This window comes from Erpetoichthys calabaricus, chromosome 10, assembly GCF_900747795.2.
Source record: "Erpetoichthys calabaricus chromosome 10, fErpCal1.3, whole genome shotgun sequence".
Taxonomy (NCBI): Eukaryota; Metazoa; Chordata; class Cladistia; order Polypteriformes; family Polypteridae; genus Erpetoichthys; species Erpetoichthys calabaricus.
In genome coordinates, this window is record NC_041403.2 from 65767458 (window position 1) to 65784026 (window position 16569).

At 33.7% G+C, this 16569-nt stretch overlaps 1 protein-coding gene across 2 annotated transcripts in view; it reads left to right on the plus strand.

Annotated features, from left to right (window-relative positions):
* Window positions 1-16569, plus strand: part of dhx9 (DEAH (Asp-Glu-Ala-His) box helicase 9) — a 60098-nt gene that overhangs the window by 18344 nt on the left and 25185 nt on the right. The window contains exons 1-12 of one of the 2 annotated variants that reach the window (XM_051933194.1): window positions 4433-4581; window positions 6523-6569; window positions 6958-7094; window positions 7851-7940; window positions 9539-9700; window positions 10708-10785; window positions 11447-11638; window positions 11884-12025; window positions 13336-13418; window positions 14240-14396; window positions 15665-15762; window positions 16339-16552. In XM_051933194.1, coding sequence (XP_051789154.1) covers window positions 6539-6569; window positions 6958-7094; window positions 7851-7940; window positions 9539-9700; window positions 10708-10785; window positions 11447-11638; window positions 11884-12025; window positions 13336-13418; window positions 14240-14396; window positions 15665-15762; window positions 16339-16552 — 1384 coding nt within the window. In that variant the 5' untranslated portion in view covers window positions 4433-4581; window positions 6523-6538. Of the gene's footprint in view, window positions 1-4432; window positions 4582-6522; window positions 6570-6957; window positions 7095-7850; window positions 7941-9538; window positions 9701-10707; window positions 10786-11446; window positions 11639-11883; window positions 12026-13335; window positions 13419-14239; window positions 14397-15664; window positions 15763-16338; window positions 16553-16569 lie in introns of those variants that run through there. The other variant, XM_051933193.1, reaches the window with a different exon arrangement.

Sequence of the window (16569 nt, forward strand, 5' to 3'; positions counted from 1 at the left end):
TTTTTAGACAAATCATACACTACTGTTTCAATTGCAGATTATTATTATAATAAATGAAAAAGAAATAGTTTCACATAGAAACAGTGGCCTTGTTTTCATGAAATCCTGAAGTGTAGATTGTGCTAGGACAAGAAATAAGTAGGTTTTCTTGTTCATTGCACTTGCTTTTGCAACATGAGAAAAATGTTCACATACAAAAAGTAACTGTATGGTGACGTTGTAACCTAGGGGTGATTATATTGGTGATGCAGCAAGCCAAGAATTGTCTGACACATGTTCTATTCACATGTGTGTTCTTTCACTGAAAATGTTTGCATTACAACAAGATTTCTATTTAGGAATCCCATCTTTTACTCTGCTCTTCCATTAAATAAGACCTTGAGCTTTTTTGTCTTTGGTAAAACTAATAACATGGAAATGAGCATGGGGTGGTCTTCACAATGGTAGGCAAATTTAAACTGAGTGTGGGCTAAGATATTCCCATTCTGCTTGCACCTGATCAACGCACCAGGCAGCCCCCTGAGATGATGGAATGAAGGCGGGTGTGTCAGCTGTTCACAGGATTTGATGAAGCTGGTCTTATCATGTGAAGCATGAAAACTAAGAGGTTTGATTTAGGAACAGTTATGTTAAATAGAATGCTCAGTGGGGCCTGGGCAGACTTTTGGCCTTGGGAACCCCTGCAGATTTTTTTTTATCTCTAGCCTAACTGGAGTGTGTTTTTTTTTTTTTTTTTCTCTGTCCTTCCGGCCATCTGACCTTTGTTTTGTTGTTGTTTATTTCTTTAATATTATTGCTTAATCTCAATTGTATCCTTTTCTTTTAACTTTTTTTGTCATTTGAAAAACACTTTGAGCTACATTGTTGTGTGAAAATGTGCTACATAAATGTTGTTGCACAGAAATACATGATGTTCCAAAGAGCTGCAAGTTTGTATGTAGTAGAGCTTTCAAGGGTTTGATGCAGCTGCTGGTAGAGGTCTGTAAGGATGGTTCCTAGTAGCAAATAATGGCGTAACTAATAAGTGGAAAAAGTGTAACCAGTCTGTAAAAGCATACTCTCTAAGCAACAGACTGTTGGGAGACATTCTTTAGTACAGCAAGTGCACATCAAACTCTATCTCCTCTCGGCCAGTTGCCATTCTTCAGCTCTAAGGGCAGTGCACAACTTCCTGTAGTAAACCTTGATAAATGTGGTATGATGTTACATTTGTTATTAGTGATAACCTATCAATGTAGTCAAAGTTGTGCTCAATTGCAAATTGCAATAGGATTGGTTCTTTTCCTGTTTTTACTATATTTTGAGACCTTTAGCAAGTCACTTAACCTGTCTGTGCGCCAACTGTAAAAAAGAAAATATAATCACTTAAGTCTTGATTTTTTCATATTGCTTTATATAAAGCTTTTTGCAAAACATTGCATATAATGCTATTAAAGTTCTTTTTGGGTACAGTTCATAGGTCAAGAAGAAACATTATCAAACTGGAACGGAGACCAAGTTAATACGATATAGAATTAAAAGCTGGATAGACTTGATGATAAACAATCACAATAGTTGTTAAAGTTAAATGTAGAAAATATTAATTGTCTGGGCTAAAATAAATCGGTATAATTGAAATTACAGCCTATATTGGTAGAAAACAGATTCTGCCCTCTCTTTGTATACATTTTTGTATCTGTGAAGCTCATAGATTTTAACTTCGTTTTTTAATCTTCTTCTTCTTTTGGCTGCTCCCATTAGGGGTCACCACAGTGGATCATCTTCTTTCATATCTTTCTGTCCTCTGCATCTTGTTCTGCATCTTGCACCACACATCACCTGCATGTTCTCACTAAAAAGGATTTAAAGGGGAAATAATAACTAGAACTCTTTAAACACCAGTATCCTTGTCAGGGTCATATGGATACCTGTAGCCAAAGCAGTGACATGGTTCTCTGTTCAAAAATCTCCTTAATAAAGTTTTGCAATTTGTTCTATATTTCAGTTTAGAGATTGTTAGATTTTTTTTTTTCTTTTCACTAAGGTCACATGCCAGTGACATTGTTGGTGCCCTTTTATACCTGTTTTATTGAAATAAAAACATTTCTTCCTATAATGCTGTCTCTGTGCTAATCTCCAGCAATTGTTTGGAAACGGATCTTATTTAATATTAATTTGCATGTACTTGTCTTTTTATGGATTCATTAATCAGTATATTTAGTTTTTTAATGCAGGAAATGCAATACCAAAAATTTCTATTTAGACATGCAGTACTAAATTGTTCTATTAAGCTTAGGGATTTGACAAATAGTGCTGATAAAACTTTAAAGCAGTATATTTGTAAAATGCTGACTGACCTTTTTGGTAGAAACTGTTTTTAGCCCTTAAATATTATAAACATAATCTATATACAGTATAGTGCAAAGTTGACTGATTCATTCACCCCCTTGCTCACCCACAAAAACAGTTTTGTTAAAAAGCTGAAATTTGGCAGGATGGTACATTTTAGGTCAGTATGTATCAGAAGAAACGTTGTTTTGACATATCAGTATTGAGGGATAAAACCCTCCCAACAATAGAAAAAGTAAATACCCCAAAATCTCCATAATGCTTCAGGGGATATGATTTGAGATTTGATGACATAGAAAAAATAAAATTTGCTAATACTTTTTTTATTTGTAGATTTTTAATTATATTAAGCTAACTTGCATGCTCTTATCTCTGGTGAGATCATGCTTTATGCAAATGAAGGACTCTGCAAAAGTGATTTGATGGGTGACACAAATAACCCCAAGTAACAAATATGGTGGATGGATGACTGAAGGTTTGGTGGTGTCCAAGAAAAAAAAAAGGTGTAATCACATTGTAAAATGGAAACTTGTGGCACTTGAATTACTAATGGGGAAGCCACAGAAATTGTTTTGTGATATTCAAGTTGATGCCCCACACTCATCACTCTTCAAGCCAGTATATCATTGTAACGCATAAGGTTCTGGCATTTTATATGTGACCACTTCAAGCACTACTTTGCATATACTTTTACATCTGAGGACTTCAAAGGAAGACCACATACAGCAAATACAAAAAACAAATAATGTACTTGAGTAAAAGGCATCGACAAATGAAAATCATAAACCTCTAATAATAGTTATATAGACTTGAATTTAACTGATTCCTACTGATTGTCCTTTTCAATTCAAAAGAGTACATTTTCGTGATAAACTGTTTTGCAGTGACCATTAACAAAAGCCAATTCCCATTGAAAAGCAGACAAAAGCAGGAAATGATCTAGTATCAGAACGTTTTATAGTTGTGTACTGTATGTTCCAGAGTAAGAAGCTCCAGTGACCTAATATTTAATAGTATTTTGCTATTACTGAATTATTATTATTTTTTTTTTTTACTGATGCCTTTGTCCAAGCGACTTGCAACATTTGAGATGCAATTAGTTACATTTCTTTAGATTTTTCCAGTTGGAGCAAAGGCATGTCATGTGACTTACTCATAGTCAAACCGTGTGAGTAGCAGGATTTGATCCCATAACCTCAGGGTTTGAAGTCCCAGGTCCAGAGCCTGAACCACTACAACACACTGCTTGCCAAGGATATTAGCTCATAATTTAAAAAAAAAAATCGTAACAGAAAAAAAACTACAAATACTTTATAAAGAAAAAACACTCAATATACCTCATTATTTGATAGCTCCATAACTGACTCCTCATGTCTTAATTTAAATGTAAAATTTAAATCTTTTAGAAGCAGAGATACAGGAAAAAGAATTAGCAGTAATAAGTTAAAAGATGAAAAGACAGAAGTTAATTCACAATTTTGTAAGTAATTCTCAGTTTGCAAATGTTTTTTGATTTTGAAAACAAGTGAATTGGGTTAACCAGGCATTTTCTAAGTCTGGGAGCAGTGATATATTTTTATATTTTAGGCACTTATGCAAATGTATATTTTTTGCTTCTGCGGTAATTCAGTATTTGACATTTGCTTCCAACTCGGCTTAATGTTATTTTTTTTATCATGAATGGTTCATTAGAAAAGTATAAATTTTATTTTGGTTTTATTTGCGTTAGCATTAGTATTTGGAGGCAGTATGTTTCTCAGAGGGCAAGGTTTACAACTTTTATTGCTTTCCTGGTTGAACTTTACTGCCAGGAATGCCTTTAGTAGTAACACAGTCCTCCTTGAAATTAAAGGTTTCATTATGGAAACCTTTTCCATTTCAAGAACGCAATACAATTATTTTTCCCCTATTTAAGTTTTAATATTTAAATGATTATGGAGTTTTTAACAGCTTTACCAGAAATCGCTGCTTTAACATTATAAAACATGTGGTATTACTTAGGCTGCACTAAGGTGCCACATGGGTGTATCTGGTGGGAGACATAAACAGTGATGTTCAGCATTTTGATTTCTGGTGTTGCTGTTCCGATAGGTTTTCAGGATGTGCAAAGTACAGCATGAAATAAGGTCATTACTAAGCCTGGCTGAGAAACATACTGACATCCAGGAATTATCTTGATACTGGATTAAGTCTCTAAGAATCAACTGCCTCACACTGTGTATCTCTGTTTCATGACGCTGATTGGCTTTAAAGGTCAGTTGTATTTCAAGTATACTTTATTTTGCTCTTTTTTTTTTTTAAGCATGAAATCTGAGTCAAAAGCATTTCTTTATTACAAACTGTGGTATAATTAAAATATTTCATATATTATCTTGAGGTGCACCCATCTTGATTTTTATGGCCAATCTCCAGTTTCCTTGGCAGATAATAATACTTTAAATTAATTTTCAGATTTCATAACAGTATTCCATTAATTGATTCATTATATGAATGTGAGAATTCAGAGTTTTAAGCAAGTATTCAAAACACATTTTTAACCATTGTACAATTCTCAACAATTGAATTGTAATCCTCATATATCTGTTTTCTTTACCACTTAGTCCTGTCCTGGCAGCATCAAGCACTTCTTATAATGCCAGTATACACTGTCTTTCCATTAGCATTCTCTATATGCCATACATTATTTAAATCCCCTTTCATTCAATATAGTGTTTTGCTGGTGTCTGCCTTTAATGCATAATTTCAAACCACAAACTGAAAATGCCGGTTTACTAGACCACCTTTTGCTGGTGTGGTAGCTATCACATCTACATACATAGCTTTGTCTTAATTTGTACTGTTTTTTGGGTTTTGATGCAGTTTTCACATTATTTTAGAATGGTTGTCATCCTTGCAGCATTGTACTGCGGAAACATTCAGTCATCACCAAGCTTTTAGATGTCACTGGGGAAAAAAAAATTGTAAAGCTATTATTAAAATATACGTTTGTATTTTGTCGAGCATGTGATATTGAAGAAAATGGTATCTAATGCAAACCTTTTGTTAGCTGCAAATTTGCCATTTTATAATTCACTTTAAACACTTTGCTGTATGCAGTTGATATTAACATTATATATTTTTTCATGTCATTCATGTATTGCTTCATTAATCTTTAATTCTAATTGTTTGCCCTAAAAAGAGCTGCGTAAAGTGCAGTTTTTCCAGAGACAGGCCTATCTATGGACTTATGATAGATTTATCTAGTATCCAAGAACTCTTGGATTTCTACCTCTTCCGGACTGTCACATTTAATAGCTCCATATATGGTACCTGGGAATTTTTCACAATATGTGTATCACAATCTTCCAGTGGGTATTTGCTTCTAGCTGTTACACTGATTCACAACAGGACTCCTCAGATTGTTTAAGCAGTTGTGTGAAAGTTCTGTCTAAGCATACCAGGCATGTGGGTAAGTGCAGACCAGTTTAGAAAATGTTTTAAAATTAACTGCATGAAAGCCACATAAAATGCACATTTATGTAATTGTCTTAAAGCAAAATTAAACTACTTTTTGTAACCTAAACGCCTTAAGTGGGTTCCCAAATCAGCAAATTTCTACAGCAGCCTTCTGTATGCTTCACTTACTAAATGCTACTAGGCAGTCGCAGAAAGCACTTCAGCAGTCCTTCAGGTTGCTCATCTTCTGTTACTGAAGGCTTTTTAAACATAAGGTGAGTACACAAGCAGACTTGTCATTAAAGTGTTTTTAAAGGAAGTCTGTTTCTCTAAACTGTATTCATTTGTATCAGTTGCCAAAACTAAAATGAAGCAGAAGTACTTGATACACGGAACCATCCCTTAAGGATCAACCCTTCAAATCTGAATAGTGATTATCTTGGCGTGTAGTAGGTTCAAATTTGTTACTTGCTTATCATTAATGAAGAGCAAAAACTTGTTCATTGTGGTCTTTGGCTAATCAATTGGTGCACCACTAATACTAATCAGTTTCAGCATTGTTTTAAAAGTCCACCCACCCCCACACATTTCTCACAAACCTATTGAAATCAATGTTATGTATTTTAATCTTGATTTGTACTTAAATATTAAGTCCTATCTTTGGTATACAGTAAAATGTTACATTCATAGTGCTGTGAAAGCATTGTAATGCTCTATAAATAATGTCTAAGTGGTAACTTAATAAATTGTCTCTTACAGGAGTTTTATAGCAGAAATGTCAATCTTTGTAAAGCAGCTGGGGCGAAGTAAGTGCAGTTTTCTTGTGAATTTAAACTTTTTAGCCTTTCCCTGTTGAAAATATTTATAGCATTGTATCATGATGACAGTTTTAAAACTTTTATTATAAAGCTGAAGCCTATAGGTAGGTACTAACTCAGAAAGCCTAATTTTGGACTGTTTTAAACAGTATTAGTATAATTTGTTTAATAACTTTTTTTTTTTTACATTTCCAGCCTTTGAATATTGAGTACAGCTTCCACTTAAGCTTCAACTTGTGTAACTTAATACTGTAATATTGCACCTTAAAATAATAGCATTCAGTAATTAAGGAGCATGCTGAATTTTGTAACCAATAATGCCTGTTTTTTCACCCTTTCACTCTTAGTCACCTTCTCTTGTCACATTGAATTTTAGAAATCTTTGCACGAGAGCATGGCTCCAACAAGAAGCTTGCAGCTCAGTCCTGTGCACTGTCTCTTGTAAGACAACTCTACCATTTAGGAGTTATTGAGGCTTACACGGGACAGACAAAAAAGAAGGAAGGAGAACAGGTATGTCCCTTTCTACTAATAAAATCCTAAAGTATGAAAACAGAGCACAAGTCAATCAAAATAAGTCAGCATTACACAAAGCATTTTTTAAACAAATCTTAACATGCATTTATTTTGGCATTCCTATTTACATTTTTAGCAAAGAAAAAAAAGATTTTGCTTATACAGTAGCAAAAACCACAAAGTATCAATTAGCAACTGATTTTTTTATTTGGTCACTAACTATTACTTTAAACGGACAGTTACTCCAGAAAATATACATGAAATATTCAGTGTCCTGCTGAGCTGTAATTGTCCATTCAACAAAGAATTCTGGGCTGTCTGAAAATTCATTGCAGTTAAAAATGGACATTGTTCAAAATTGTGGATACATTATAGAACTTGTAGAAGTGGGGTTACAACTGCTGTTTATACTAATAAAACACTAAAACGCTAGTACTATAAATCACAGAGACTTAAGTTGAAGTAATTGCTTGAATATTTTCATCTGTTCTCCATATTATGATTGTGATTTATAAACCCACAGTCTGACTCAATGTATTGTCAGATTTTTTGAATTAATGTACTTTTTCAAATCTTCCACTGGAATATGCTGAATGTTTGGCTTTTCATTTGGGTTGTTAACTGTAAATGAATCTAAATTCTTATCTTTTACATATATCTATCTTTGTACAGTTTATAATTAAAATTAATACATCATGAAGCTCAATTCTTAAGTGTCACTAAAATCACTTGTTCTTTTTCCCATTTTTGCAGCTTGAACCTTTTGAAGTAAATGTGCCTGATGATTTGGAGCGACAATTACAATGTGTTGTACAAGAGTTAGGCATACAGATTCCCCCTTGTGTGAGTTTTGCAAATCATTTTTATTTAAATGAGGTTTAAGCTAATTTATAAACAGTACTTTGGGTATTAATAAATTGAGTGTGGCATGGGTGACATGGAAGACAGTGCAACAGAGGAAATTTGATAATAAAACCCCCTTTAATTGGCTTGACTGTAATTTTGGATAATTTAATGTTTATAATTAAACATTTTTAAAATAATGCTCCTTTGTTTAAAAATGCTGAAATTTGAATGCACATGCACTAATTTTGTTTTTGTATCCTGTTCTTGTTGTTTTCGTTGAGTAATAAAGTTAGATTTTGCTTTTTCTGTTCGGACTTACAGGTACCGTAACCCTATTGGAAAGGGACTTTTTTTTATTAATTTATGGTAGTTTTTATTCATATACTAAAACTGTCTTGTCTACCTCTCTCAATATTCATAAAACACATTGAGTGGTTTTACATGCACACACACAATTGGGATAAGGTGAGTAACATGGTTAAGGCAGAAACATGTTTAATTAAAAAAAAAAAAATTTATATGTATGATTTCACGTATGTAGTTCTCCTTCTGTCATTAAACTGCGCAAAAGAGATTTAAGCATCTTGTTCGACCACCATGACTCCAAAAACTAGTGTAGAGTCTGTATCTCCCAAGAGGTAAGGGGGCATTATTACTTATATATAAGTAATTTGTTACATTACTCTTTCTTTACAGAAAAGTAACTAAATATATTATATTGGGAGTGTTCTGCTGAGCTTGGCACTGTACATTTGGCCTCTAAATGTAATTTTAGCAATTTCTGAAATATTGAGGCAAATTATTTCAACCTGAAGGAATAACATGATAGACTTCCTAAGGCAAATTCTCAAGCAATCTTTGTACACGCTTTTACAATTTTCTACCCATAGCTGCTGGAAGCATATATGAAGCTAAAATGTACACTGGCAAACTGTGTGTAACAGACATACATAGACTACAAAATTCTTAACTTTAACCCAGTTAAGGGTTTACATGGCCACTTGACTGGGTAAGAAATCTACATATGTTAACCTGATTTCTCAGTGACTCTTTGACTGCTAGTAGATGAATAAAGACTCGGCACGCATAACAAAACAGCAAGCACACAGCCATTGCCTGCTTAGAAGGTAATTATTTAACTGTTGGAAAGGCACCACGTTCCAAAACACAGTTGTTTAGCGCCACACAGTATTTTGCCTTTCCTCTTACGTTTACTGCTTTTTAACTCTGGAAGTAAAATAATTTTTGAAGATTAATGTTAGCTATGAGTGCTTTCATAAAACAAAGGTCCCAGATCATATTAAATACAGCAAATGTGCAGCCGCCAATTCTCAGCTCTGCTGGGCCATGATGCTTTAGTGGTGTATCCTACTCTGTTACAGCTGGTGCATGTTTTAAGATTCAACACTTTATCAATTTACTGAATACATGCATTTTAGTGCAAGCAGTGCAGTTATTTCCCTTGACTTTTTCACATTGTAGTTTCAGGTTTTGTATTCTTCAGTTTAAAATTGACATATATTTTTAGAAACTAAACATTTGTTTTTCCCCCAATTAAAAGTATGACCAGATTAATGAATTTTATGTCATTATAGCCTTACAGTGAAGAAAATCCAGTTTCACTGGTACATGGAAAAATCGCCAGCTTTGAACCATCTCAGAGACAGAGCAGTGGTGGAGTTGTTCCATGGTCACCTCCACAAGTTAATTGGAACCCGTGGACCAGCTGCAACATTGACGAAGGGCCTCTTGCTTTTGTAAGTAGATGAGTATCAATAAAATTCCAAAAGAATTAAGTGTATTTTTTACAGAAAGTCTTCAGTGCTATTTTTGTAAAAGTCATCCATACTATTCTTGTACAGTAAGAACAGCAGGATTTACGTTTGCATAATACTTATTCTGAGTACTAACTAAAGAAGAAATCTGGAATGAAGGCTGGAATGATCATTGGAAATAGTATACCATATAAACCAGTATAGTGCCCACTACTCAGTGACTAGTCGAAATGTTAAAAAAAGGAAGGAGCTGCATTGTTAACAAATTTACAGTTCCATCCAGCACTCCACAATTAATTTGTAATGAGCTGTATACTTTAACAATTGGCTTTCTGGGATTCCAGTGAGCTGGAAGAAGTTGTTCAAGCAGAAATATTGTTGGTCATTTATGCTAGCCTACACAGTCTAAAATTAATCATTGAGCCTGGAAAAGCTTTTGCTCAGATTGATGAATTCATGCATATGGGATGATATTCTTAGACACTTTTTTTTTTTTTTTTTTTTTTAATTGTATTTCTTCTATCCCACTTGAAGTATGTTATCACATACTTCTGTTAATTCTTTTAATGACACAAATATTTATAAAGTCATGTATTATTGTTCCTTCATATTCTTACAGGTGCAGTCATTACAGTTGTGCAACTAGGCCTTTTACTACATATTGTATTGTATATACAACATGTATATGACAACATTTGATTTGGGTGATGTCCGCAAAATGTATTAACATTGGGCTAGTATTATCACAATTACATTTTGCATTACATTACATAAATGTTGATGACCTGTTGTAGCCATCGAGCCCTCCTTTTCATTGAGCTGAAATAAAATTTTAAGTTTGTATTGCTGCATTAAGAGAAGGTGTAGCAACTCATCTGAAACAGCTCAGAAAAAATTTACTGAACTGATATATGTGTATAGCGTGTGTGTTTTAGTGTTTTATTTTCTTGCTTATTTATAGTTCATTTACATTATCCTTTGTTTTGCAGTGTACCCCAGAACAAATCAGTACAGATCTTCAAAATGAGTTGATGTACCAACTTGAACATGATAAAAATTTACAGCAGGTAATGTATTACCCATTCTAAATGTTAACGTAATGAAGCTACAACATTTATAAACAATTGCACGTCACTGATCATTTAACTAGATGAACAAATTCTGATACATCGGGTCTGGACTTGAGAGCCACTGGGATACAGTTTGTTTCCACAGTTATTAACCACTTAAGTGTCATGGACCTGTTCATAGGCACTTCACCTCTTGCAGATAAAGTAGGTCTCCCTTTCAGTTTAATGTCTCGGGTGCAGGAGTGTTATATCTGTAAAAGCTGCTTAGAAAACATAGAGAAAGATGAAGTACCCGGCATTTACAAATCTATATTTTCATAAAGTTTTGAGACTTGAAACATATTTCACCTAAAGTAGATGTGGATACATTAGAAGCTACCCTAAAACTGGAGAACTTCATGCAGGAACACAGTTGGCCTCTAGTGGAAAACCGGCTTAATATACCTGCCATACACCTGGTATGCACACAAAGTCAGTAGTAGTAAGAGTTTTTGGCAAAGAAAGACTGCTACAGGTTTTCACATGATTGCATAGTTTAATCTTCAGTGGCTACCCAGCTTAATCTTTAAGCTGTGATACTAATAGTGTTTGATATGGTGTCTTACTTCTCTTAAACTAACACATTTTTTTTAAAATATTCACAAACTTTAAATTCCAGATTATCCAAGAACGAGATCAGTTACCTGTGAAAAAATTTGAACGAGAGATTTTGGAAGCGATTCATAACAGCCCTGTCCTGATTATTAGAGGTGCCACTGGTTGTGGTAAAACGACGCAAGTTCCCCAGTATATTTTGGATGAATATTTAAAAAATGGAAAAGCTGCTGACTGTAACATTGTTGTTACACAGGTGATTTTTTCTTTTAATTTTTATTTGAAAGCTTGATTTAACAGGATAAGATAACATTTTAAGATTGCATCTGGGTCAAAAGCAAGTTTGCATCTAACAATAATTGATAAATGTACTGTATGTTATAACAAAGTCCTAAGTTAATGTTAACATTTTATTATGAAGTTATGAACATACTGAAACTTTTGTGTATATCTTGGGCATTCTTTGACTTTAATCAGTTTTTTTAATCTTCTCTTTTACAGCCTCGGAGAATAAGTGCTGTATCTGTAGCCGAACGAGTCAGTTATGAACGTGGTGAAGATGTTGGAAAAAGCTGTGGCTATAGTGTACGTTTTGAGTCTATGCTTCCCAGGCCTCATGCCAGTGTTATGTTCTGTACAGTTGGTAAGTGACAAACTGATATTATGTTTCCACAGTTTATGAACTTTGTGTGTTGTATGTAAGTTTGTTATAATATGGCATACTCTGTGAAATCTATTAATATTTCAATACATTCTAATTTTTTGTGGGATTATTCTCTATAATACTGTAATGTGCAGTTTATAGGTAGGAGGTTTTTATTCTTTTTAAAATGTTTATCTGTTTTATGTCCTTTTAATTTGGTGGTCTACTTTTTACATGAGAGTTGCTGCTGTTCTGGGTGTAGTGGTAGCTAAAACAAGATTTCCTTTGTATCTTTTTGTCCTAAACAGCATGACAACTGTAATTTGTTGGCAGGATATTTATTTACTAATGATCGTAGTCACATAATCCATTTGAATTTAACCTTTACTTATTTCAATAATAGTTATCAAAGTTTGAACAGAATACAGTTCTCAAATGATTGTCTGAATAGATAATTTTGTAATACTGACCTGGGAAACCTATTTTAGAACTAGCTGCATTTATATTCTCTGAAGTTATGTAGTCATGTGTTGTGTAAGGTTATCAAATCAATTTGTAATTTTTAAAAAAAGTACAGAGTTAGATGGAATTGATTTTTAGCTTATAAACATTGTAACAGTAGGGGGCGCTATCGCTCCCTTGAACCCTCAGGTACTACGCCAAACACCAGGTAAAAGTCCAATATCTTGACTTTTTATTATAATACTGTGCACAAAGCACCCTCCACTCCACAATACTCATACAATTCACAATAATCAATAAACAATACACAATCCTCCACTTCCAGACACTTAGCCACTCTTCCTCCCAGCTCAGCTCACTCGTCTGGGGTTTCTCACGGTCTTTTATAGTCCATGACCTAGAAGTGCTCCCGAACCCCTATCCACGTGATTTCTTAGCACTTCCGGGTCGGATAAAAACACTCCTTCATCCCAGAAGCACGTCATTTCCTCTGTCGCTGTGACTAAGACGTACTTCCGGGCTATAGGGCACATGCAAGTCCTTGAGCCTCCCTGCAGCGTCCTCTGGTGGGCCCCACGGGGTCCAGCAGGGTTGGGAATAGAAACTCCATTGTCCAGGATTCCCTGCTGGTCTTTGGGGCACTTCCATGCTACAGAGAGGGCTCCATCTGGCGGCCTGGGGATATTGACCGGGATGAACAGCCGGCCATCTCCCACAACGTCTAAAGCCAAATGAATTTTTGTACATAGCATGTGTAAGAGTAAAAACCATTTTTTTATTTTGCTGTATAATATACATTAAACAAACAAAACATAACTTGCAGATTCACAATTTATTTTAATTTATAGGTGTCTTGTTGCGAAAACTGGAGGCAGGTATTCGTGGCATTAGTCACGTAATTGTTGATGAAATCCATGAGCGGGATCTAAATGTAAGTTGTTTAATTTCTGTTAATTTTTTAGCAGACTTTGTGGAATATTGATAGATATATAATGAAAATCTGCTTTTCTGTTCTTTGTTAAATATATAGGCATAATTATTAATAGCAAAATAGCTATAAAATCATCATAGCATTTTGGATCCACCCTCCTTTTTTCTTTTCTTTTATTAAATTCATTAAAATATGTAACATTCCATATAATCCACCCTCCTTATTACTATTTGTTTGCGTCAACTCAAAATAAAACAAACTTTTGAACAATTAAACACTGAAGGTGAAGACTCAACATATTGTCTTACTGTTTACAATATACTGCATTATGCTTAGTAGCCTGATTCTTGTATAATTTTTTAAAGCAAACCTTGAACCAGATAAACAAATACAGTGTGGACAGTTGGTTGAATCTTTTGCATAATCTCTGTATGATAAATTAATCCCTACGGAGTCCTAAAAGTTGGAAAGTGAAAGTAGGACCAGTTAAGACAATGCATTGTCTTTTTACTGTAAATAATTACAAATGAACATTATTTGATCATTTTAACACATTTTAATTTAATGTTATTTTATTTAGCTTTCCACATTTTGGATATAAATTAACTTGTCATTTAGTTACATGATAGTCATTTTTCTGTTCATGTCCTATTGAGTAATTGGTCAATTAGCAGAAGCTTTAATTTATAAAGAATCAAACACTTACAGTATGTAATTCTTGTATTCTTGTATCCTTTTAAATATATTGTCTTGATGAAGCAACTTTGTGAAATCTTTGTCTTCTTGTAGTACATTTGTTTGTTTTTATGATTGTTTTTTAGACCGATTTCCTTTTGGTGGTACTGAGGGACGTGGTGAAGGCTTTTCCACAAGTTCGAATTATTTTAATGTCTGCCACAATTGACACTACAATGTTTAGGGAATACTTCTTTAACTGTCCTGTAATTGAGGTTTTTGGACGCACATTTCCAGTTCAAGGTATTGCCATAAATAAAGAGCCACTCTTTTTGGACATAATTTGTCTTTTATGCATGACTTTTTACCAATTTTAAATATTTTGATGAATATTTATCTATTGTTATTTTATATATGTTTTATATATGGTATTTCCTACTTAATAATTTGACTTAACACCATTTATTGCTTTATAAGCAAAATAATAAATTGCTAAATAGGAAAACACCTAGACTTTATAGTTTCCACTTAGTTGAGTATATGCATTCATTTGAATGTCTGTGTATATATACACTTGTGTATGTACAGTAGTTTAATATTACATTATTTTTGTAGCTCCATAAAAGAGTAATCTATATAAAAGTACAATATTACATTTGATCATGTACTTGTAACATATGCAATCAAAAGAATTTTCAATTAAAAGTTACAATGGCAAGATAGATGCTGTATACTGTGTGTACATTTTGTGATGACTGTGGAATTAATATTGCCTGAAAGAAAATTGTATAGAAAATAAAATCTTTATTGATATAGTGAATGTTTAGTTCATTCAGCTGTGGAAATCTAACATTTTCAGCATTTGAAAGATACTTAATTGTAGCATAAAATTCAGCATTTATGTTCCCTTTATACTTTGAATACGGCATCACCTTTGAACCAAGTATAGTTGCACTGTTACAGGATTTTAAACCAGTGCTGTGCATAGAAATCATTGTTTGAAATACAAGAGTCACATGATAAGCAAGGGACCTGGAATAAGTGCTAAAAACACTCAAATTGAATTCAAGCTGAGTTAAATAAAAAGTTAATAAAAAGTGCAGTACTAACACCTACCTTATAAAATTTACAGTAATTTCCAAGAATAATGTATAGAATAGTAAATGGTGTTTGTTTTGCATTTCTTTGACGAGACATTGGTATTGTTGGCTGTTTCAACTGATGATGAAAGTAGTTTTCAGGAATATGAAATAACCAGCTGATCATAGCATGTCTCTGTCTGTCCCCCATTTATTGTGACAACCCCTTCTTAATACTTACATAGGTTTAAGCTACTGCAAGTTACTGTTTGAGGATTTGCTTGTTTTTATTTAAAAATAACCTATGGACATGAAAGCTGGTAGTTTTTCTGTTTTAAAGAAAATGAGCTTCCACTGAAAATGCTTATTTTATAAGACAGCTAACCCATAAATCTCAGTAACCTGAACTGTGGGTATATAGTTTTGATGTTTTAAAATAAAGGAATTTAGTTTTTCCATTTACTTTAAAATATTGCAATTATTTAACCATAGAATATTTCCTTGAGGACTGCATCCAGATGACTCAATTTGTTCCGCCACCATCTGACAGAAAGAGAAAAGATAAGGAGGAAGAGGGTGGAGAAGAGGAGGTGAGTGCTATATATATATTGCCACAGAAAATGAATGCCCGATTAGTGTTGTAATGTTTCATAGATTATTCTGATGTTTCTAGTATGCTTAACAACTTGCTTGAAAAACTGGTCCTTGGGACCTTCGATGGTTATTGATGAGATACAGAATGATTCTTCCATTTCATGAGAAATACACTTCCAGAGAAAGTTTTAAAACATTAGCATTTTTCAGATTTATTGAAATTTAAGCAGTTCAAGTCCTTTGAATAAACTGAAAAAGGTACAAAGGTAAGCAGTAAACTGTAGTGTGCACTACCTCACTATTCCCTCTGCCTTTCTGCTGTCCTTTATAAGAACAAAGAAAGTTGCAGGAAAACAAGGTTCATTGTTAGAATGGGATGAAAACCCGCAGTCAGAGGCCTCTGGAGTTAGCTTCCCTGTTCATTATTCAAAATGTTGTTTTCTATGGGGAAACATTTTTAATTGTTTTATTCTTTAAAGTAAGTTTGGACATACTTCATGCCAAATTTACTAGGTTGGTTTTAACATTGTAGCTTGTATAAACTTACTGTATGTGTGATTTGCTTTTTATAGACTAACTGTAATGTTATATGTGGGCCAGAATATGGACCAGAGACAAAGAGAGCAATGGCCTCAATGAATGAAAAGGAGACACCATTTGAACTGATTGAAGCCCTGCTGAAATATATTCAGTCCCTGAATGTTCCCGGTGCAGTACTTGTATTTTTGCCTGGATGGAATCTTATTTATTCTATGCAGAGACATTTAGAAATGAACCCACATTTTGGTAAGATGTTAAGAAGG